The following is a 22,363-nucleotide window of genomic DNA, read 5'->3' as shown; positions in this document are numbered from 1 at the left end:
AGATGATGAGGATACCTTGGGGATTGGGGGGGCCAGTCCCTAGATGATGATGATACCTTGGGGGTTCTGGGGGACCAGTCCCTAGATGATGTTTCATTGGCACCACCTAAATTTAAAAGCATTGTGAAATCTTCCTGCATGGCTGGGGGTCAGGGAAGGAAGTAGTTCAGTGATTGCCTAGCCACAAGAAACATTCAATACAATGGAATTTCAAGGGTCACAGGTACCAGTGGACTCCAGAGAATACACAGTTAGGATGAACATGTATGTCATTTTATCTTTATTTAGAGAAATCTCTTGAGTTTCTTGTAGAAAGTGCTTCTAAAACATGAACTTTTTCTTTCTCATTTTGGGATCAAATCTGGGACTTCCAACATGCTACCCATGGTGCTCTACCACTGAGCTGTTCTGGTGTGTGTGTGGGGGGGGGGGGAAGTTTAACTAGGTTGTCAGTAGCATACCTGTATACCTAACTATAAAAACAAGAAATCCCATACTCCTGATGAAATCAGTGTGTTTTCCTATATGCTTCCTAACTGCCCACAAATCAGGGAGCAGTTAAGTACTAAAACCTGCCATGCTTTGTATCCTGTGACTCTAATAATCCAATCTCAAGTTTGACAGTGCTTAAAAATAAATGTAAATATCCCTAAAGTTCTTGAGAAAAGGTCAGTGAATTATTTCTTACTTAAACAAATCTCATGCACCATATTTTTCTTTTATTGAAAAGAGATTCTTTTCTCATACAATATATCCTGATTACGGTTTCCCCTCCCTCTACTCCTCCCAGTTCCTCCCCACCTCTCCTCTCCTCCAGATGCACTCCCTTCTGTCTCTCCTTAGAAAAGAACAGGCTTCTAAGAGCTAACAGACAAAGATGACAGAAGGAAATATGGTAAGATGGAGCAAACACTACCGTACTGAAGACACGGCAACTCAACAGGAGGAAAAGAGTCCCAAGAGCAGGCACAAGAGTGAGAGACCCACTCATTCTCACAGTCAGGAGTTCCCTAAAAATACTGAGCTAATAGCTCTACTACATACACAGAGGACCTGGTGCAGACCCTTGTAGGCCCTGCGCTTGCTGCTTCAGTCTCTCTGCACCCAAGCACAACTTTTTAACTCTCTGTGTGTGTGTGTTTATATGTGTGTCCTTAAAATTAACTACAGGAAATATTTCTTACCAACTTTTGGTCCACCATCTGCATTATTTTTCCACTTGGCACAAATGCATTTACTAAATTCTTGAGGGAATTCACTATAGTCCTCACCTGAAAAATTAAATAAATAAAAAGACATAAAGTACTACTGAGATTTAAGATGAATATTGGTGTCATGAAAACCAATGTAGACCTTCTGACTTATTCAAAACAGATAACAAGCCGGGTGGTGGTGGTGGTGGTGGTGGCGGCGGCGGCGGCGGCGGCGGCGGCGGCGGCGGCGGCGGCATTGGCGCACAGCTTTGATCCCAGCACTCAGGAGGCAGAAGCAGGCAGATCTCTCTGAGTTCCAGGCCAGCCTGGTCTACAAGCTCCTGGAGAGTCAGAACTGTTACACAGAAAAACCCTGTCTTGAAAAAACAACAAACAAACAAAAAAAGGTAACAAAGCAGTTCAATTTGGAAGTATTTTCGATGACTATGTAAACAGTTTTCTCTTTAAAGTAGCATTGCTTCTTAATCATTTATATGGAGGGAGACAGTACAAAGGGAAGGAGAAACTTTTACCAGCCAAAAGCTACAGGGAAATGACATATTTTCCTCTATCAATTACTATACATGGCAGAAGAGTATCAAAAAATATACCTTTAAACTTACTAATTTTATTCATGTGCATGAGTATTAGCATTTATGGATAGGTACCACATGTGTGCCTGGTGCCCACCAAGGCCAAGAGGGCATCAAAGTCCCTGGAACTAGAGTCACAGGTGATTGTGAGCCACGCTGTGGTGCTGTGAACTGATCCTGAGTGCCCTGAGTGCTCTCAATTGATAAGCCATCTCTCTTGCCCCTTTGGTAGTATTTTTGAGATAGGGTCTCACTATAGCCAAGACTGCCTTGGAACTCATCATGTGGACCAGGCTGGCCTCCACACCTCACACTTGTCCTGCCAGTCTCCCAGCTGCTTGAAGGATGGCTGTGGGCTTCCATACCCACCTTATAAAGTACTTCTTAAACAGCAGAATTATATTCTATAACATCAGAAGAAGATTTAAGATTTATAACATACCATTGGTGCCTTGTGAGCTGCTAATTCTTGCCATCTTTTGTAGGGTGGTAAATCAAGATTTATGGTGTACCACGGAACTGGTCCTCTGTATCTGCAATGAGAAGGCATCATCTTGAAATTCGGAAAGTGACTTTCAGGAGGAGGTCATAGAGCTGAAAGGATGGACTAGACACATATCCATAGTAACAGTATAGAAGTTGGTTACTCAAGAAAAATCTGCAAAGGAAGTTGAGTTTGCACCCGGTGCCTCAGCCCTCTTTTGCATATACAATCTGAAGTAGACTCAGGGATCATAGAATAGATTTATACATTCTGAGCCAGCCATAGTATTCCCAGTACTCTGGATGCTGGGCAACATCATGAGCCCTGGCTCAAAGAATAAATCATACAAATAATTATACCTACTGGGTCTGGAAGGTTAATATGACTTGGTAATGTGTGAGTCAACTGTGGTTCAAGAGCTACAATTTCAAATACTTAAAATACTGCTGACAGAAAATGCCTGCTTTTGTTTTTTTCCTAACTATAACAATGTAGTCTAGGCCTGGGCCACTAGACCCTTCTCGACATTAGGACACTTCACCACTTGGTTTTCCAGTCTGGAATGCTTTGTCAGTCGGCCTAACACTATTGTCAAAGCACTGTCTCATATGATGGCTTCAGCGAGGTCACCTTATAAGCCCACAGTGGCAACAAACACAGGCCTCCCATGATCGACTCTCTGATTCTCCCTATGCCTGTGGACTCCTCTTATCTGCCTCGAGCAAGTCCAAGTCCAAGCACCATTCTGTCACACACATTCTCGATTTCCTGCTCTTACCCACGGCAATCTCTGCTATGAGGATATAGCAACGTCCACCCCTTATTAATGGAGCTGGGCCATTTTTCTGGTGGGCAAACTCTACAATTACTCCCACTGATACAGCAATTCCATTTTCTCACCCATTTGGGGAATGGGGATTGAGACAAGATCTCATATATCTCAGGCTGGCCTTCATCTTGCTGTGTAGTTAAGGATGGCTTTGAATTCAGGCACCTGTACTCTTTCTGGCTCCCCCCACCAAGCACTGGGATCCCTTCCATGTGTCACCACATTCATGTCACCACACTAGCTCTTCTCTAGTAATTTTAAACAAATTGAAATAGCTTTCGAGGGTGTGGCATTCAATGATTTATCAGATTAAAACTAAACCTAAAAACATCCATCACTTGAGCCATGTATTACTGTAAGAAAAGGGTAGGGTACATACTGGTGTGTGTTGCAATGCTTCCAGGCTCTTACCAGATCATCTAGCCTTATATTTACAGCCAGAAAGAGGTTATTTCCTGAAAGTCATTTACTGGGTCTGTGTGTAGACTTTATTACCATGAATATCTGGTTCTCTAAATGGTGCTGAGCTTGGGACCCAGGTATATGTACAAGATTTTATGGAACTGTTAGCCAGTACCCACTCATGTTGTGATACAGATGTGGAGAGAAGTGTACTCAATTTTAGATATATACATTTAAACAAAATTACAATGACTTAATTATAATTTTGTTTAAATGTATATTTATTGTATTACATTTATCATATGTATATAAAATATATAATTAATTTGTCGTTCTTTTCAAGTTCCTCGGTTCCTTAGAAGCTGATACCTACATGAATACTTTATACTTAATATTTGTATACTTAAATATTTGGGGAGAAAACTCTTTTCATTATGAAAATTCTAATTCTCCTCCTCTTCTTTTTGACTAACGATGCTAAATCGTGTCCCGTGGTTTAGTAATCTGTTACCCCATTTATGGGCTGATGGTACTAAACCTTTCCTTCCTCCAGGCTGAGCATCTGGATTCCCATGGCTAGATGCAATAACCAAGTGTTGCGCTCCTGGAGCTCAGCACATTGGTGGCAGGTGTTCTACCTGCGAATTCCAACCAGCTGCTCCCTCTGAGCATCAACAGAGTCAGCACAGCCCTAGCACCTTCCATAAATTCCTGAGTCTTCTTCAGCTGAGTCTCAGATAGGCCCAAGCATTTGACAGAGGAAATGGAGAGCAGAGAAGCTCACTATCAGAGAGGATCAGTGTTATGTGGGAAGAGAAAGACCTGGGAAACCTTGATAATAAAACCTCACATTGTTTTCATAATTAAAGCTTAACTTAATCTGATATTTTATCTCACATTAAACATTTCTCTAAGATTTTTTTTTTTCAAGACAGGGTTTCTCTGTGTAGTTTTGGCGCCTGTCCTGGATCTCGCTCTGCTGGCCTCGAACTCACAGAGATCCGCCTGCCTCTGCCTCCCGAGTGCTGGGATCAAAGGCGTGCACCACCACTACCAGGCTGGTATTCTTGAATTTAACAACTGCACCTACCTTATGAGGGTAGTGAAGATTGCATGAAATACGTAGAAAGCACTTAGCCTTAGTGAGCAATAGATACTCCATAGTATGTTTTGCTACTCTACCTTAAACAGTGTAAATATCATGTGACTTTTTGAGATTCAGCGTTTGCTATCCCAGTCACTGTACTATCAATCATAATATCTGAACCCAGCTGCCTTCCTAGGTGGCTTGCAAACTCGCCCAAGTGACACAATGCATACATATACAAATAAGAGCAGGTGCACAGCAGCTAATGAGCAGCAGAAAAGAAATGTTTAGTGGAATTCCAGTGGATGTAGGGTGATGTGGCTGTCAGTCCCTTGATAGCTGCCTTGATGAGACTGGTCAGGCCAGACAAACAGGTGTCCCTTTCCTCCCTCACATTTGCTGGTGTATCCTACCTAGATTCATGCGCTTGATTGAAAAGGATGATCTCACAGGACTACGAAGACACTCATCAATTAAAGGTACGTGAATGTCATCCTTAGCTCCCAAATGCCAAGAGCTATTGGTGTACAGTTCAGAAAAGAAAGGTTAAGAAAAGGGCAGAGGATTTCAGTGTTGAAGGGTGGGACAGTGAAACTGGACAAAATACAGCAGAAATAGCAAACAGCAAGCCAGGAGAGAAAATACACACAGCATATAGGTATGGATGTAACACACACACACACACACACACACACACACACACACACACACACACACACACGGTAACAAGTTGTGTTATGTCTAATCGGGAAAGGTTTATAGTTTGTAAAAACAAAATCTATCCCCAGTTATATGTAAAACACATTCAAAAGAGGGTAGATTAAAAAAAAAAGCCCTTAGTATAGAAATTACTCGCTCAATTGTTCAGTGAATTGGGCAGTAAGACCAGTCAAGAGACACAATCAGGAAGGCAATGAAGGCCAAGATGGCACCAGTCATGATGGAAAAAAAAGACCTTCCCTGGGGTGAGCAGGAACAGCACTGGCTGGAGAATAATACTGCAGCTGGTTACTCAAATCTTTTCATAAAGGTGGGTGAATGCAGGCAAGGTGGGTTATCACAGTTCCTCTCAGCCAACAGTAACTGATGCTCCATCAGCAGTAATGACCTTAGAGTATTCTTCCACTTTACTACCAACATTTCATCCTTTGAAGGGCATTCCCTATGCCCAGAACATTCCATAATCACACCCGCCAACGAGGCTCACGGTTGGTTTGCAATCTAATTCAAAGGACAGAACACCCTCAAGGACAAACAAGACACACAGATACTAAGGACTTCATGAGCAGCAGAAATGCTTAGAAGGGTGGACACAGGGTGACACTCCAGTGTCCCAAGGATACTGCGACAGAGTACAATCTAGGAAAGGGGCCGGTTAGCCCTTATAATGTTACAAAAACTGAAAGTCTGAGTTGTACTCTGCTTACCCATTCCCCCCTCCAGCAGTCTGCCGCATCAGGAGAGAAGGACCACTCCCTACACTGTTCCTTCATCCCACATCCTGTTCCCTCCATGCCCCTCGCCTATACTTGCCTGTTCCTCAGGCTCATTTCATCACTAAGATCTGGAAAGACAAAAATGTAAACTAAAAAAAAGTTAGACTAAAATAAAACATGGCTTCTGTCCTTGTCTTACAGGTTTTTTTAATCTTGTTTTGCCTGAAAGCTTTATCAAGTCAGGATTTATTTCTTGACTCTTTCAATGCAGTCTGAGGGCTTTCACCCAGGCACCACAGAATATATGGAGCTCAGGGGGTATACATGCCTCCATTCGTTAGCAGAAAAATGCTTGCTAGGACATAGAGTAGTTTTGTGAGGGCAGGAATACTTCGCTTTCCTATTAGGTTCATGGACAGGAAATGGACATTTTAATCATATTATCTTCATATCTGCCTGAGTCATACACAAGAGGAAACCAAACCTTGTCTCCAGGTGGAAGACACGGCTTAGGTTTCCTTTACTACTGTTATTTCTAGAAAATCATTACAGATCTTTACAGATCCGTACAGAGATCATTACAGGATCTGTGCACAGGACAATGGTTTGATCATCTGAGGTCACTTACGTTGGTCCAGAAGGAGGATAAGTTGATTTTCTGCAATCTTCTGTCCACTAAAAAACAAAGGAAATGAACATTTTAGAAAATTACAAATGCTTACCAGTTGAAGCAACCTTTTAAAAAGTATTATTTACTAAAACAAAACCATCTTTTTAGACCATTTCACTATCTTTGTTTGAGATTTATTATTATGTAGCTCCCTCATGCTTACCTCAAATTCATAATCCTCCTGCCTGAACTGACTGAGCACTGAGATTACAGGAATGCACCACAACACTTGGAATTCAATACCTTTTTTAAAAAGATTTATAGGTTTTTATTTTATATATAGGCATTTTGCGCATGTGCACCACATGCGTGCCTGGTACCTGATACCAGAAGGTGTCGGAATGGCCTGGAACTGGAGCTATCGTTGGTTGTGAGCCACCACGTGGTACTGAGAACTGAATCCAGATCTTCTGTGAGAGCAGTATGCACTCTTAGCTTCTGTACTATCCTTCCAGGACCAGCATTCAATCACTTTAAAGATAAAAGTCTCGCCTCTCAAATCCCCCAAACCATTCATGTTTCAATTCAGTTTACACAAAGACTAGGTATTATAATCTGGCTTTTTAAAATGATTATATTGAGTAAAGAAATGTAGAAAAGGAGATGGAAAATATTTCTATGTGTTGGGATAGCATGTCAATGGCTTAATAGGATGTAGCTTTACCTCAATCTTTGAGGCAACTCTATTGTATCTTGACCTGAGATTTGCATCTCAAACCAGATTTGCAGGACACAATGCATACAGTATTTAATGATCTGGCCACAACCTACCATCCTAGTCTTGTTCCGGACACACCTCCGAAGAGCACGGGTACAAGCAAACACTTCCGAAACCTCCCACGCTTCCATTCTGCACATGCCCTGTGTCCTCTGCCCAGGATGCCCACTCCCTGACCCGGGGAACTTCTAAAACACAATCCAGATGCTTCCTTCCCCCGCTTCCCCACCACCTCTCTCTGTGAAGTCTCATCTCCCTCCGGTATAAACACAGTCATCTCCTACTAGATATTCCGTATTTGTGCACATCTCCACCTCAATACCACATCGTGCTATAATTGGCTGTGTCTTCTCAATGCCATACTGTGTTCCCCGATAGGAAGGCAGTCCCAACATTGAGGTCACTGCTGGAGGCAAGGAATGAATAAGACGGCTTCAGGGGTAACTGTTGACACTCAGTGGCAAAACTGAATTTTCTCCTAACACAAAATCAGGCAAAAGAAGTTCATGTAGATTTATGACTCTTGTTACTTCTTCCATGTAGCAAGTATGTTTATCTCCTCACCTCCAGTGACCTAATACTGTTAAAGTAAAATAAAAAGCACAAATCTGCACTAAGAAGAGGTCGAGTAGGGAGGAAGCTACTGAAATTATATGGGGAGCTCAGACTATCTGCTGAACTCTTGTGTAGGAATGGAAATCTCAAAATTAACTGTTGATAGCATGGCGAGCAGTTAGAGTCATTTCACTCTTGACAAAATGGCCTTACCATTGGAGAGGTTTCTTGTTTAAGCATGTTGCAAGTGAACTCCTTAACACATAATATGAAGTCTATAGCAAAAAGTAGTTTGTGTTAAATACTACTGATCGTAAAAAGTTCTTGCTCAAAAATGCCTCAACCTCAGCTTGGACCGTAAAAAAGAAAACACTTTAGTGTTACCCAGCTGTTAGGTGCTGTCGTGTTGAAATGCCAGGCTCCCTGCTTCAGTGTCTAGCAAAAGTTCACGGAAACTCTGATGACTATGTCCAGGTGAGGCTCACAGTCTACAGGGCTGACAGTGAAAACGTAAGTAACAACTATAACTTTAGTTCAATACAACACAGTTTGTTTGAAACAGGATCTGATGGTGTGGCCATAGCTAGTCTGTAGCTCACTATGGAGACCAGGGTGGCCTTGAACTCATGGAGCTTCTCCTATCTCTAAATGCTAGGACTGAAGGCATGCACCCCCATGCCCAGTGACACCCTGAATTTTTTAAAAATTTTATAAATGTTCCTAAATAAACTTTTTTTGCTCAGAAATTTCTTTATTACATTTATTTATTGTTAGTGTGTATGTATGGGACATGTAAAAATGGCATTGAGAAATAAATGGTGCAAATATTAACCTGGTGATAATTCCAACAGGAATTCAGTAGATTTTTAGGAAGAATAAAAATATATGTTAAGAAAACAAACCAGGAACCTCAAAACATAGAGGGGATACAGGGGTGACATTAGCTTGGGTTCTTTTAGCATAAGAAAAAGGAAGAAACCAATTATAAATTCCAGGGGACAAGCCTACAAAGGTAAGGTACAAAATAAATATGAATAAAACTCAAGAGTTGCTGGGGATATAGAGCAGTGGCAGTAGCATGCTTATTTAGCTCTGGGTTCAATACCAATAATGCTACAAACAAACAAAACTGCATGATTTTGGACAACTGGTAGAGGACTTCAGAACTATAGGTAAATAAATAAAATCAAGGCATACTGGACAATGACCAATACTGACAAGTAAAACAGTTTACCATTTCCATTTTCACTGTTCTAAAATGAAACAGGTAACAACGTTTGGAAGGGGGTATTATTACCATTGCAATGATTCTATCAAAATTTACTAAGCAAGAGTAAAAACAAAACAAAAAAGTAGAACTGAAAAAGGAAGGAGAAGAACCCAGGGGAGACAATGATGTCTGGGATGCTAGCCAAGGCAATAAGGCAAGAAAAGAGCATCTGAAATGGAAAAGAGGTAATGTTTAATGTTGAATACAAAACTCCAAAGGAATCCATTAAAACTTACTAGAAATATTAAGCATAAGTCTTCAAGACTCCAGATCGATCTACCAAATTAGCAATCATATATCTATAGAGTGAAAAGCTAAAATAAGGGAAAACTATCCCATTTACAAAAAATCTAAGGAATGTCTATGGACAAAGTACACATGTACAGTCCCATTCCATTACTGCATGCTGAGGCAGGAGGATCATAAGCTCAAGCCAGTCTGAGCTATAAGGGAGACTATCTCAAACACAAACACAAAACAAGAGAGTATTTAGAAATAAACCTCGCCAAGGAAATTCAAAACCTGTACATCTAAAACTACAAAACACTGCCCAACAAAATTAAAGATAACATAGGTAAATAAAAGCTGTCAGGTTCATGGGGTGAAAGACTTAATTCTGTTAATGTGGCCAGATTCCTAAAATCAATCCACAGGCTTCAGCAGTAAGAATGGCTAAAATAATCTTGGAAAAGAACCAAGTTGGAGGACTCGGTTTTAAAACTCCCTATAAGAAATGGGACTATGTGGGAAGGGAAGGGGTCTGCAGGAGGAGGGGGGCACAGGAGATGGAAGGGGAAAGAGAAAGGTAGGTATCATGAGTCTCGTTGACCCCCACTACCACACACACACACACACACCATGAAAGCAGAAGGGGACTCTTTGGGGGTACAAAGGGACCAGTGGAAGGAAGAAGGGAGACAAGGGAAGGTACTGGGGCACAAACACGAGAAAAGAAGAATGCTACACATGCACGAAAATGTCATAAGGAAACCTATTATTTTGTGGGCTTGCTAAAAACATTAATTAAAATGAAGCTAAAAATTTCCTACAATAGTAAGTGTAAGTGTAAGTTACTATATGATCTTCCCTCACTTAAACAAGAAAGTGGAAATCTTAGGGCAATCATATTAACAATAAGTCTTGACCACACTGGCTGACAGTGGGTGCTATCATGGGTATAAATACATAAAACAATGGAATAGAACCAGAAGTCCAGAAGTAAGTCCATATTTACAATGCTGCATATTGTATAGCTAACAATATACACCTATAACATTAAAAATATCTTACAACTTAGTAATAAAAAGGCAGCTTAATTTTTAAAACAGACAAAAGATCCGAGTAGACATTTTTTTCCAGGATATGCAAATGGCCCATAAGCACAGAAGAGACGCCCAGCATCTTCTCCGCCTACTGTGATGAGAAACAGTAACAGCACATGTTGCTAAGGGCATGAAGAAACCGGGATCACTCAGGCTGAGAGCAAGATACAAACAGCAGCTGCTTTACCAAACCATCTGGTGGTTCCTCAGTCAGGTAAACAGTGCCATAAAAACCAGCAATCCTGATTCCAAGTCTATCCCAAGAGATAAGAAGACATAAGCTCCCACAAAAACATGTTTGTGATATCTACAGGAATTTACTCATACCAGCCAAAAAGTGGGAGAGCCCAAATATCCAGCAACTGCAGGACAGACAAACAAAATGAGGTATGTCTTAGGATGGAATATTATTTGGCAAGAAGAAATGAAGAACTGATACATGCTACAAGAAGGATGAGCCATAAACAACTATCCCATGTAGTAGATGCCAGTCACAAAGGACCATACACTGTATAGTGCCCTCTGAAATATACAGAACAGGCAAATCCATAGTGAGGTTGCTTAGGCCTGGGAGTTGGAAACTAATGGGTAAATGAGGAGGGTTCCCTCTTGGGGGGTAAACTGTCCTAAACTAAACGGCAACAATGACTGCACAATTCTGTGACGATGCTGAAGCTATTTTAGTGTGTGTGAGTGTGTGTAATACACACATGTGCATCTGTGCATCACACACACACACACACACACACACACACACACACACACACACACACACACACACATCTACTATGAAGGCCAGAGGAGGATACTATGTGTCCTGCCCTATCACCCTCTGCCTTATTCTTTTGAGAAAAGGTCTTTTTTAATGAACCTGGAAATCTGTGTTTTGGCTAGGCTGGCTTGGTTAGCCATCCCCAGCAATCCTCCTGTCTCTACCCTGATGGGATTGTGGGAGGACATGGTCACAACTGGCACATGTAGAGGCCTGAGGCAGATGTCTGGAATCACACTCATTGCTCTTCCACCTATTGACTGAGTCAGGGCTATTAATCAAACTCAGAGTTCACAGATATAGCTAATCTTGCTGGCCAGCTTGCTCTGGGGATCCCTTTTCTCCACCTTCTGAGCCTAAGAACTGCAGGCTGGTTATCTCACCCAATTGGCATTTACATGGATTTCTGGAGTCTTGAACTCTGGTCTTTGTAGCAGGCTTTCTTTGAGCAGCCAACCAGCTCCCAAGTAAAGACATGGAGATTTCTTGTTAGTTATGAACGGCCTTATTGTAGCTTCGTTTCTTGCTAGCTCTTATAACTTAATTCAACCTGTTTCTCTTCATCTACGTATTACCTAGGGGATTTTTACCCTTCTTTCATCTGTATGTCCTACTCTGTGTCTGTCTGTCTGGCCCTGGGAGTCTCCTTCTGTTTCTCACTTGTTCTCTCCCCTTCTGTCCTCTTTGAGCCTAAATTCCTCCTCCTATTTATTTCCTCTGCCCGCCAGCCCCGCCTATCCCTCTACTGCCTAGCTATTGGCCATTCAGCTTTTTATTGGACCAATCAGGTGCCTTAGGCAGGCAAGGTAAAACAACAACACATCCTTACATAATGTAACAAATGCAGCATAAACAAATGTAACACATCTTTGCCTAGTTAAACAAATGCAACATAAACAAGTGCAACACACCTTTACATGCCAAAGTAATATTCCGCAACAGGTCCTCACAGTTGCATGGCAAGTGCTTACCCACTGAGCCATTGCCTCAGTCCTCCTAACTGTATATTTTTAATGGTGAACTGTATTGCATGAGCGCTATCTCCACAAAGCAATCAGAAGAGCAGAGACAGTGGGAAGGGCGTTTAAAATAAGCTCTTTATCCATCATTGCGTACGAGATAGGCGACACCTGGACCTAATTAATTCTGCCATATATAGTACAACCACATCATCAGTATCAATATGTATAAAGATAACTTATTAATTTGTAGTGCCCCACATATCACAGCTGCAAGCAATCAAAGAAGCTCAGCTGTAAAAACTTAGTGTGCCAGGAGACACCTGCTCTGGATGAACTGATACTGAGCAGGTAATTACCTGGTCAGCTAAGAAACGACTGAAGGTGGCTGTTCTCAGGAGTGGACTGGAGAAGGAATGGGCCGGGAGACTAACTTTTCATAAGCCTGTCCATGTTATCCCACTCTCTTTACCCATGTACATCTGATATATATTTCCAAATATTAATTCTTTGACTTGTGTGGTTTTATTTTATATTATATGGGGAATTTTCAGAGAATTATTCTGACATTTTTAGATGTTTGAAACTATCGTTATCTGAAGTTATTGTAAAGCAATAAAAGCTCCCGCAAGCATGGCAAGATGGTGCACCCAGTACTCCCAGCATTTGGGAGTCCTAGGCAGGAAGATCATGGGTTCAAGGTCATCTTCGGCACATACTGAGTTCAAAGCCAGCTGGCTATTTAAGTCCCTGTCTCAAATAACAGAAAGAAGGAAGGGGAGCCTGGGAGATACCTCAGTGAATAAAAGTACCAGCTGGGAAAAATAACTTTATGGACCTGAGTAAGAATTCTGAGAACCCTATAAAAGCATAGCACCGAGGACAAGAGGCAGTAACCCCAGCACTCCTACAGGGAGATGGGAGACAAAGACGGGAGAATGCTCAGAAGCTGGCGAGCTGCTAGCAAGGCATATGAAAATAAAATGACCCTGTCTCAAACAAGGTGTAAGGCGAAGACCAACAACCAAGGCTGTCCTCTGGCCTCCACATGAGTGGTGGCATGTATGTGCTTGCATTTAAACACACAAACATGTGTACACACACACACACACACACACACACACACACACAGAGACAAAGAGACAGAGAGACACAGAGAGACACAGAGAGAGCCTAGTCCTTGTTTAATAAACTTTAGGATGGTCACCATAAAAGTAGTACTCTATTAAAGAAAGTCTTCAACTACAAATACAAATTTTCAAAACATCATTTAGTGGGGGCTAGAGGGAGGGCTCAGTAGTGAAGAGCACTGGCTGCTTTTCTAGAGGACCCAACTTTCCAGCACCCACATGGTAGCTCACAACCATCCGTAACTCCAGTTCCAGGAGATCTGACACCCTCTTCTGGCTTCTTTGGGCACTGCACACATGTGGTACACAGACATATATGCAGACAAACTACCCATACACATAAAATAATCAAATAAAAATAAAAGCTATTCTTTTAATAAGGTGAATAATTACTAACTTTATAAATGCAATTCTGATTTATATTAACATGAGCAACATAAAATTCTTCTAAATATCCATACTTTTAGTTAGTGGACCTGAGAGCTAGATGGCTCAGGAGTTAAGCATGAACAATGCTCTTGTAAAAGACCCACATTTAGTTCCCAGGACCCATGTTAGATGGCTCACAACCACCTGTAGCTGTACCTCCAGGGAATCTGAGGCCCTCTTCTGGCTCCTGAGGGCATCCTCTCTTATATGGCACACACTCATACAAACACATAAATAAAAATAAGTATTAAGAAATCCGACTCGATTTACAAACATCCCATTTCTGCCCTTTCACTCAATTTCAGATGACTGGGGACTGTACAGTCATGTTCAGAGTGCTGGGCTCAGCTCCACTAGCCATGACACACTGGTGACAGATCAGAGCCCAGGGCTTCCCCTGCTCTACCACAGCTACCTACAGCATAACAATAACATCAGTGCTCCCAGGATTGGGAAGACAGCTCAGGGAGTGGATAAAGTGCTTGCTGCTCAAGCATGAGTGCTGTGTTTAAATCTCCAGCTCACACAAAGAAAACCAGGCATTGGTGGCACACACCCAGAGCCGAGGGTACATAGAAGCGGGATAGACCTAAGGACTTCCTGGCCAGCCAATACAGCTAAAATGGTTCAGGGTAAGAACTTGTTTCAAATAAGGTAGAGAACAATATAGATGAGGCATAATGTTACCCTTTGGCCTCCATATGTGCACACAGAGGAGTGACACACACACACACACACACACACACACACACACACACACACACACACACACACACACACACACTGCTTCAGTTTGATTCCTAACAGAGAATAAACTGCATATAGTCCAGATCTTTTCATGATAACCAGACCAAATTAAGCAAATAAATAGTGAAACATACCATCCCTTCCTCATTATATTTGCATGCCATAGGATCTAAAGCTAATATAAAAATCAAATTACAGGCATATATCTCTTATTGGACATCTGTGAGGGAAACTGAAAGTGGGCAGTCAGGTCTTTAGGAATTAAGCTGACCTGCCCAAGTGGTAAGAACTGAAAAACAGCTGGGTGGTGGTGGCACACACCTTTAATCCCAGCACTCAGGAGGCAGAGACGGGTGGATCTGAGTTTGAGACCAGACTGGTGTACAGAGCAAGATCCAGAATAGCCAGGTCTGCACAGAGAAACCTTATCTCAAAACACACACACACACACACACACACACACACATGATCTGATGGAAATAGCTAGAGAGACGTCTAGAAGAAGAGCCAGGATATGGGGGTCTAGGAATAATAAGAACATTTGAATCCACTGGAGCAGACAAGCTCTTCTACAGAGTATAAATGAGAAAAGGAGAAATAGTCAAAAGCCTAGTGAGCTTTCCCATGTGTGTCAAGTAAAGAAGAGCCCAGCAAAGTTAACGCAGCAGCCCAAATGGGAGAGTTTAGTGTGACAGGACAGGCAAGGAGAGGGGAGGAGACGGGTTACCTCTTGTAAATACCATTGAGGATGAAATGCCCATCTGCTTGGCGACTAGAGGTTATTGGTCATCTTATTCTGCGTAGTACAGGGACAGAAAATAAATGACAGCAGGGTGAGGAGTGATTAGAAGGAAACGAACTGGAGTGAGAGAAATGACTGCTCTCAGCAATAAATCCGAGCAGATCTGGAAGATGTACGACAGTGAGCATAGGATTGTGTAATGAATTGCTAAAATGAGCTACAATTTCATGTGTGTGGTGAAACTGTTGGCATTAGCAATGATGATCACAAAGCTTCTATTAATCTCTTAAGCCCTAGATGGTTTTGTCCACGTTATTGTCCTACAAAGGAAAGAATACACAGGTATAATTTGTTCTCTTAGTGCTCTGCCAGAGTCCTTCCTGAACACTGGCATTGAGTCAGCCAACATGATAAACTAGGCTACTGCCCTCTTAAGTGGTTGATTCATCTACTGTTTATTTAAATATCAGTAGCTTACTAGGGTGCATTCAGTTAAAGCCCAGAAGACATGACAGCAACCATGTTTCTCTTCATCTGAATTATGTTTGTTAAGAAACATGCCCTTTTATTCTCCCGAGTGCTGGGATTAAAGGCGTGTGCCACCACTGCTCGGCTCATCACATCTTAGTGGACTCTTCATAGATGCAATGGTGAAGAATAACTTAAGATGACCTTCAGTTACCTATACTGAAAAAAGCCTCAAACACAAAACTTTTAAAAAGCCCAGCTGATGTTCCAAACCAAATAACTCATTTGTCTTTTAAAACTAGCCCTCGTCCATATTCACATGTTTTGAAATATATTTAGTCATTTTTGAAATATATTAGTGACCAGCCAAAATACATTTGGCTAGACTCTAATATATAGTTTATCATTTATATAATGATTCAAACTAGACAAACAAGACAACAAAACCTGAAAAGCAACTGCCTCCCATTCTGTCAGAGAATAAAGTTATCAATCTTCCAGGCAGCTCTGAAGGGCCTTTTGAAAACTGGGCCCCAATATCTTCAAGACCAGTGAAATTTTTTAATAGTGCCTCATCACAAAAAGCTCCCAATTTTTAATCTGTAAGTGAAGATTTTAAAACAAAATAAGTCCCCTCCACATAACACCTGTCTTTTTCTTATTTTAATGAGGAACAGTTCAATAATAAAATGGCCATAAACCAGACTACAAGGAAAATTACTGATTTTTGTTTTACACTTATTTTTCTTATACACAGAAGACCTGTGAAAACACTTCTCCAATCAGATCCCAGTAGACTGACTAAATTTTGATATTCATTATTCTGCATTGTGGGATATTTGTACACTGTGTGAAGGTGTATTGTGGTGATTGGTGTAATAAAAATCTCAATGGCCAATAGCTAGGCAGGAAGTATAGGCAGAACTTCCAGGAAGAGAAAAGAAAAGGAGAAGGAATCTAGAGGGTGGAGTCACCAGACAGACAGAGAGGAAACAGGAGGTACAAGATGAAAAAGAGGTAATGCCATGTGACAGATGTAGATGAAATAAACAGGTTAATTTAAGTTATAAGAGCTAGTTGAGACAAGCCTAAGCTAAAGGCCAAACTTTGAAAATTAATAAGACATCTCTGTGTCGTTATTTGTGAGCTGGCAGCTAAAATAAAAATCCACCTACAGTTGGCACCCAATGTGGGGCATGTAAATCCACATAGGGCCTGAGAAAACTGGGGGAAAAAAAGTTCCAAGTAGGCTCTGTGCTTGCAGCATACATGGGCACAGCTCTTTTAAGAGGCCCTGCTACCAAGCACTTGAATGGCATTTATGAGCACCTAGCAGCACACTATCCGGTGGCAGAAGACTAGGCAGAAATGCCTACTGCAGCGTGGACCCAGAAACTTCCCAGAGCTTGGGTGGATAAGACCAGCTCTAGGCCGGGACCTGCAGGCATGAGGCTCCACTCTCACCAACCAAAAGGGAGCAGAACCAGCTGCCAGGCCATGTGTTAAATGGAGCCATGTGCAGACAGCTTAGCTGCTGCTTAGCAGTTTAAGGTTTGGCTCACTCGGTCAGAGAACACTGTAGACACATAGAAAATCAGGTCTAGACTGAGAAAACGTCTGAAGAGATACAGTATACTTTAAAATGTGCTGAGATACTAAAGAAAAAAAAATGGGTATAGAAAGTTATAAAAAAAAATAAATAGTTAAAAAATAATAAAGTCTTTAAAGTAACATAATAGGAAAAAGCCACATAAAGATGGGAAAGACACAGGGCATCTAGATCCTGTATGGTGCTTTGTTGACTTTGAATTTTTTAAATGCTAGTGTACAAAAAAAAAAAAATAGCTGCTGAGAACCACTGGATTATAGAAACTGCTAAATTAAGCCAACATATATATTTTAAGAATGTCTTCACTACAGAATGGAAGCCAAAAAGTATGTTGCGTTGGTGGAGAGGTTATGGCTTTGTTCTCACAGGAAACAAAAAGTTATGGTTCTTTTCAAAATTAATGAAGATCAGATTTGACTGGGGGAGACCTCCTGAAAAACTTGACTACAGACATTAAAAAAAAAAAAAGAAAGAAAGAAAGAAAGAAAGAAAGAAAGAAAGAAACCAAGAAAGACTACAAGACAGGTTACCTATATGCTGATCCCTCTACATGGGAACATCTCTGAGACTGGATGAGACATGATAAATCGTGCTGGCTACAGAGTTCCCATGAATTATTATTACATGTCATCCTTTCATATGACACAGACAGTGGTTTAGTTACACAGTCCAAATGGACTTATACGTTGGCAGATGCCTTTTGCCTGCTCAAACATAAAACAAAAAATTATCTTTAGCTGATTTGTACACACCACACATTCCATACTTGTGTTAATATAGATATATATGTTACCTTTAAATGTTCGTGTGCTTTCAGATAAAAAAAAAAGGACCAGGCATCAATAAAGACAAGTAGCCCAGGTAATCTCAGAATGCCTCTGTTGCAGTTTCCTCAAAATTCTACATCTAGAACAACTTCAAAGCTGCTAGCTGAGATGGTCCAGCCTCAGACTATCCAGTCAGAACTTAAGATAAGCCCTGCACTTTCCCATCGCACTGAGACTGGACAAAAGCTAGCTCTCCCAGGGCTTGACCATTATCTCAATTTTCTCAGGGTCTCCTAAAGATGCTGTCACTCCTAGACAACAGGCAGCAGTCTAAAGAACATGACACCCACATTCCCAAGAGGTAGGGTGGGTGGGTTTTGGTCATTTGGTGAGTATGGATGTTTGTCATCATTTCGAGGTATTGGATATAAGTTGTTATTGTTAATGGTCAGGAAAAAAGGTGAACAAAGGAGAGTAGATTTAGGGATCTCTTTATAGAGGGAAAAAAGGGAGATAGAGAATGCTGGGATAAAAGGTTGGATTGTTGAATCTACTTTTGAACACCCACTAGTGTCAAATATTTTATATTAGTATGGATTTTGTATATTAATACTCCTTTTTTCTACTCTTGTTTAAGGTATTGTACATATGCAGCTCATTTAAAAATGTAATGTAAAGTTCTAATCCTTAAAAGGTATTATTATAAACCATTTAGGATAATTAAGAAACCAAGCTAATAGTTAGTCATCTCTAACAATTGCAGTCACGTTAGGTATATTTTCAAGACCATACAGAAATATATTTTAGATAGACAGTCTTCAAACACTTCAAAGACCTACAGATTATGTCATTTAAAATGTTTTAATAACACAAGGTTTTTCATGACAGTAAGACATGTTTGTTCCTGGCAGCACCAATATAATTGAAAAAAGGATGATGAGCATCAAAGAACCTCCATATGGAGTTTCCTTTTATTGTGGCAAAGCTAGCCATTTAGGTAAAAAAAAAAAAAAAAAAAAAACAACTGCCCTGGCCTTGACTACTGACAGTACGCTCTACAAACTGGACAAGCGGGACATAAAAGAAAGCGACTACTGAACTTTGCCAAGATAAAGTAGGACAGTCCTTCAAAATTCCTGCTTCACAGAAAAGTCTGTCAGGTAGTCTAGGCCTATAGGCCAAAGATGGATGCCCCAATGTTACAGAGGAACCTTGTATGACTATCCAGGCAGCCAGCTGTCTCTGTCATGTCTATAATTTTGGAAGTTGCTTATTCTGCACTCCCTGTTTACTCAGGTAATAGATCCTTCTCTAGTCTTTGATGGAGTAGAAGACCAGACAGTTAGAGTTACAGTATTCCTTATTACAAAATTCAGAAAAAAAAAAAAAAAACCAACTTACATAAGAGATGTAAAGTTTATAATGTTGAGAAACATAAAAGCTTACATTGTTTATCTAAGAAGATGTTTTAAGGTCTAAAAAGATAGAATAGAAAATAGTTTAGGTATAAAACTTTGGACTCACTATGATAGGCTAGATAATACAGTATTTTCTCTGAATTTGCCAAATACAAATGGACTGGACATTGTGAGTGTACTTCTTGCCTGATAATTGTTCTTGTTATATATAGTTTTACCATGTTAGAGTTAAAAACTTTCCCTTTTTGTTTAGAAAGGGGGAAATGTTGTGGGATATTTGTACACTGTGTGAAGGTGTATTGCTGTGGTTGGTGTAATAAAAAGCTCAATGGACAATAGCCAGGCAGGAGATATAGGTGGGACTTCCGGGGAGAGAAAGGAAGAGGAGGAGGAATCAAGGAGGGTGAAGTCAACAGACTGAGAGGAAACAGGAGGTGCAAGATGGAAGAGAGGTAAAAAGCCATGTGACAGAATGTAGATTAATATAAACGGGTTAATTTAAGTCATAAGAGCTAGTTGAGACAAGCCTAAGCTAAAGGCCAAGCTTTCATAATTAATAAGTTTCCGTGTCATTATTTGTGTGCCGGCGGCCAAAAGAAAAATCTGCCTACAGTTTTGAGTAAAACTATTAAGTCAATTGAAGTGCTATTGATTTTTCGATTTTGAAAACAACTAAATATTTTTCGTGGGCTAGGGATGTAGCTCAGTGTTAAGAGCTTGTCTGGTGTGTGCAAGGTCCTGGGTGAGCACTCTAGTACTGAAAGAGCAAATAAGGAAACAAACAATAAAATATCTTTGCTTAATAACAAAGTATTAAGAAATAAAAATAATAACCAGCGACCGGTACATGAAACTACTCTGCGGTTCCCAACCAACATCAGTTAACACCAGACAGGCATGTAGGACCCCGGGGAATTTATGCTCTGTTCTTGGACAGAAACATACTCAGAGAATTAAGTTCCTCAGAGACATTAAAATGAGACAAGGCAAGCTTATGTCATGATTTTGTCTACACGTTGATAAAGAGCACCACGTAGCTCAAAATATAACCCTTCTGCTGCCAAGAGAAAGAATGATACTTGTTACCCAATCTAGACAAATCCTGGATTAAGTTCAAATTCTCTAACAAGTTTTTTTTTTTAAGTTGTTGCTGTTTAACCCCATGGTTGGTTGAAAAGATTTTCTCAATCCTTCACTTCGACACTAAACCTAATTTGCTCAACTATTACTATGTCCCTTTGGTAATCTTTGGATAAAAGGCACTGGCTATCGAAATACCAAATCCGTTCACATTTCTCACAATCCCAACCTAGCTCAGAAAATTAATTCTCTATCTGCACTAGAGCAAACATTTGGTTCTTCCTTACGATATTTCAATCGTTTGTACATACTATGTTTTGGTCACTGGAATTACTCTGGACAGTTTTCTGCATTCATCTATCTGCTAAGTGTTTACTATGGTGACTGGATAATATCCTGCCTTTTCTTTTCTTTCTTTCTTTTTTTTTTTAAACTCAGAAAGCATTTCTCCTTCTAGGAATAATAAACTCCTACTGTTCCCACTTTCGAGGTCCTGCCGTTTTTTACAAGTCATCTGGCTCGGGTAAAGGTACATCCAGGTTCCTAGTTATCAAATATGCTGGCACCAAGACAAAGCAAAACAAACAGCCTTAGGTCTATACTTTGTTTTAAAAAAAGAAAAAGAAAAGAAAAGAAAGGGGGGAAAGCAATTCATGAAGTGTCGGTGTCAGACTGTGGCCAAGAGCCTGAATTTTAGAAATGTTTCTGTGAATCATGATGTGACCTCTGGCTAGATTTTCACTCTAGGGCTACTTCCTATTGTATTAAATGCAAGAGTCACGCTAGTCCCTCGCTGTCCCTTGCGGTTTTATAAAAATAAAGTCCCGTGGCCTTGCGACTTGGTCGCGCAGCACCACGGGACAGGCATTCCAAGACTGGGCGTGAAGGCCACAGCCAGTGCAGTTTGCTGGGGGCTGGGGGGTCGGGGAGGGGTTCCCACTATCTGCACAAAGACTGCATGTGATCCACAGCTTCCTGCGTGGGCTTCTTCAGGAGAAAGCACTTGGTAACCGGGCAGAATATGCCAAAGTCAGCGGGCAATCGGTAGCTTTTCCTCTAGAGAGTTCTGCCTACAGCTGGTAGTTCAGATATTAATACCAAGACTGGAGAAGGATTGAATCCTACCCAGTCGCTCATGGAGGCTAGAACTTCCCTAAAACGTGCTCCCTTTCCAGAGGGCACCAAAGCGACTCCGCCCGGGTTTGCATCCAAGCTCGGCGGTTCCAAACCTTTGGTCCCCGCCAGATGCAGCGGGCGAGCAGGTGTGTGTCCCTTGCTCTCCACCGCCCCGCCACAGCTGCGCCCCCGCCCGCCTCCCCGCCTGTGCCTGCACCTGCACCCCCATCTGCGCCTCGGCTGGAGCTCACCCACCGGCGGCACTTGCTGGGCCTGGGCGCAGGTGACAGTCGCCGCCAGGAGGACCCAGGTGAAGAGACTCGGGCCCAGCATCTTCCCGGCTGCCGGCGCTGCTCCGAGGGACTCCCTCTGCAGCCGCCGCGGGGACCACCTCGGCCGGGAGCAGGCCGCGCCCCCGACGCGTGACCAGCTACCCCGAGCCACACCATCCACGGCGGGGGACACGCCAGGAGCCGCGGGCCCCTGAGTGTAGTCCACGCACAGGGCCAGAGTGGGGCTGCGCCCCCGGCACTCCGGGCAGTGGTTTCGTCCAGCCTTAGCCACGCC

General features: G+C 41.6%; 1 protein-coding gene across 1 annotated transcript in view; it reads right to left on the bottom strand.

Moving 5' to 3' along the window:
• The window catches only part of Asah1 (N-acylsphingosine amidohydrolase 1), a 34,792-nt gene extending 12,439 nt beyond the window's left edge, over positions 1-22,353 (bottom strand). The window contains exons 1-4 of the mRNA XM_006996665.4: positions 22,052-22,353; positions 6,653-6,699; positions 2,229-2,319; positions 1,185-1,271 (exon numbers count right to left, since the gene is read on the bottom strand). Of these exons, the coding sequence (XP_006996727.2) occupies positions 1,185-1,271; positions 2,229-2,319; positions 6,653-6,699; positions 22,052-22,129 (303 nt within the window). The 5' untranslated portion in view covers positions 22,130-22,353. The remainder of the gene's footprint in view (positions 1-1,184; positions 1,272-2,228; positions 2,320-6,652; positions 6,700-22,051) is intronic.
• Between the last annotated feature and the right edge of the window lie 10 nt (positions 22,354-22,363).

This window comes from Peromyscus maniculatus, chromosome 17, assembly GCF_049852395.1.
Source record: "Peromyscus maniculatus bairdii isolate BWxNUB_F1_BW_parent chromosome 17, HU_Pman_BW_mat_3.1, whole genome shotgun sequence".
Taxonomy (NCBI): domain Eukaryota; kingdom Metazoa; phylum Chordata; class Mammalia; order Rodentia; family Cricetidae; genus Peromyscus; species Peromyscus maniculatus.
The sequence above is the reverse complement of the archived record's forward strand: the minus strand, read 5'-3'. Positions and strand labels throughout refer to the sequence as shown.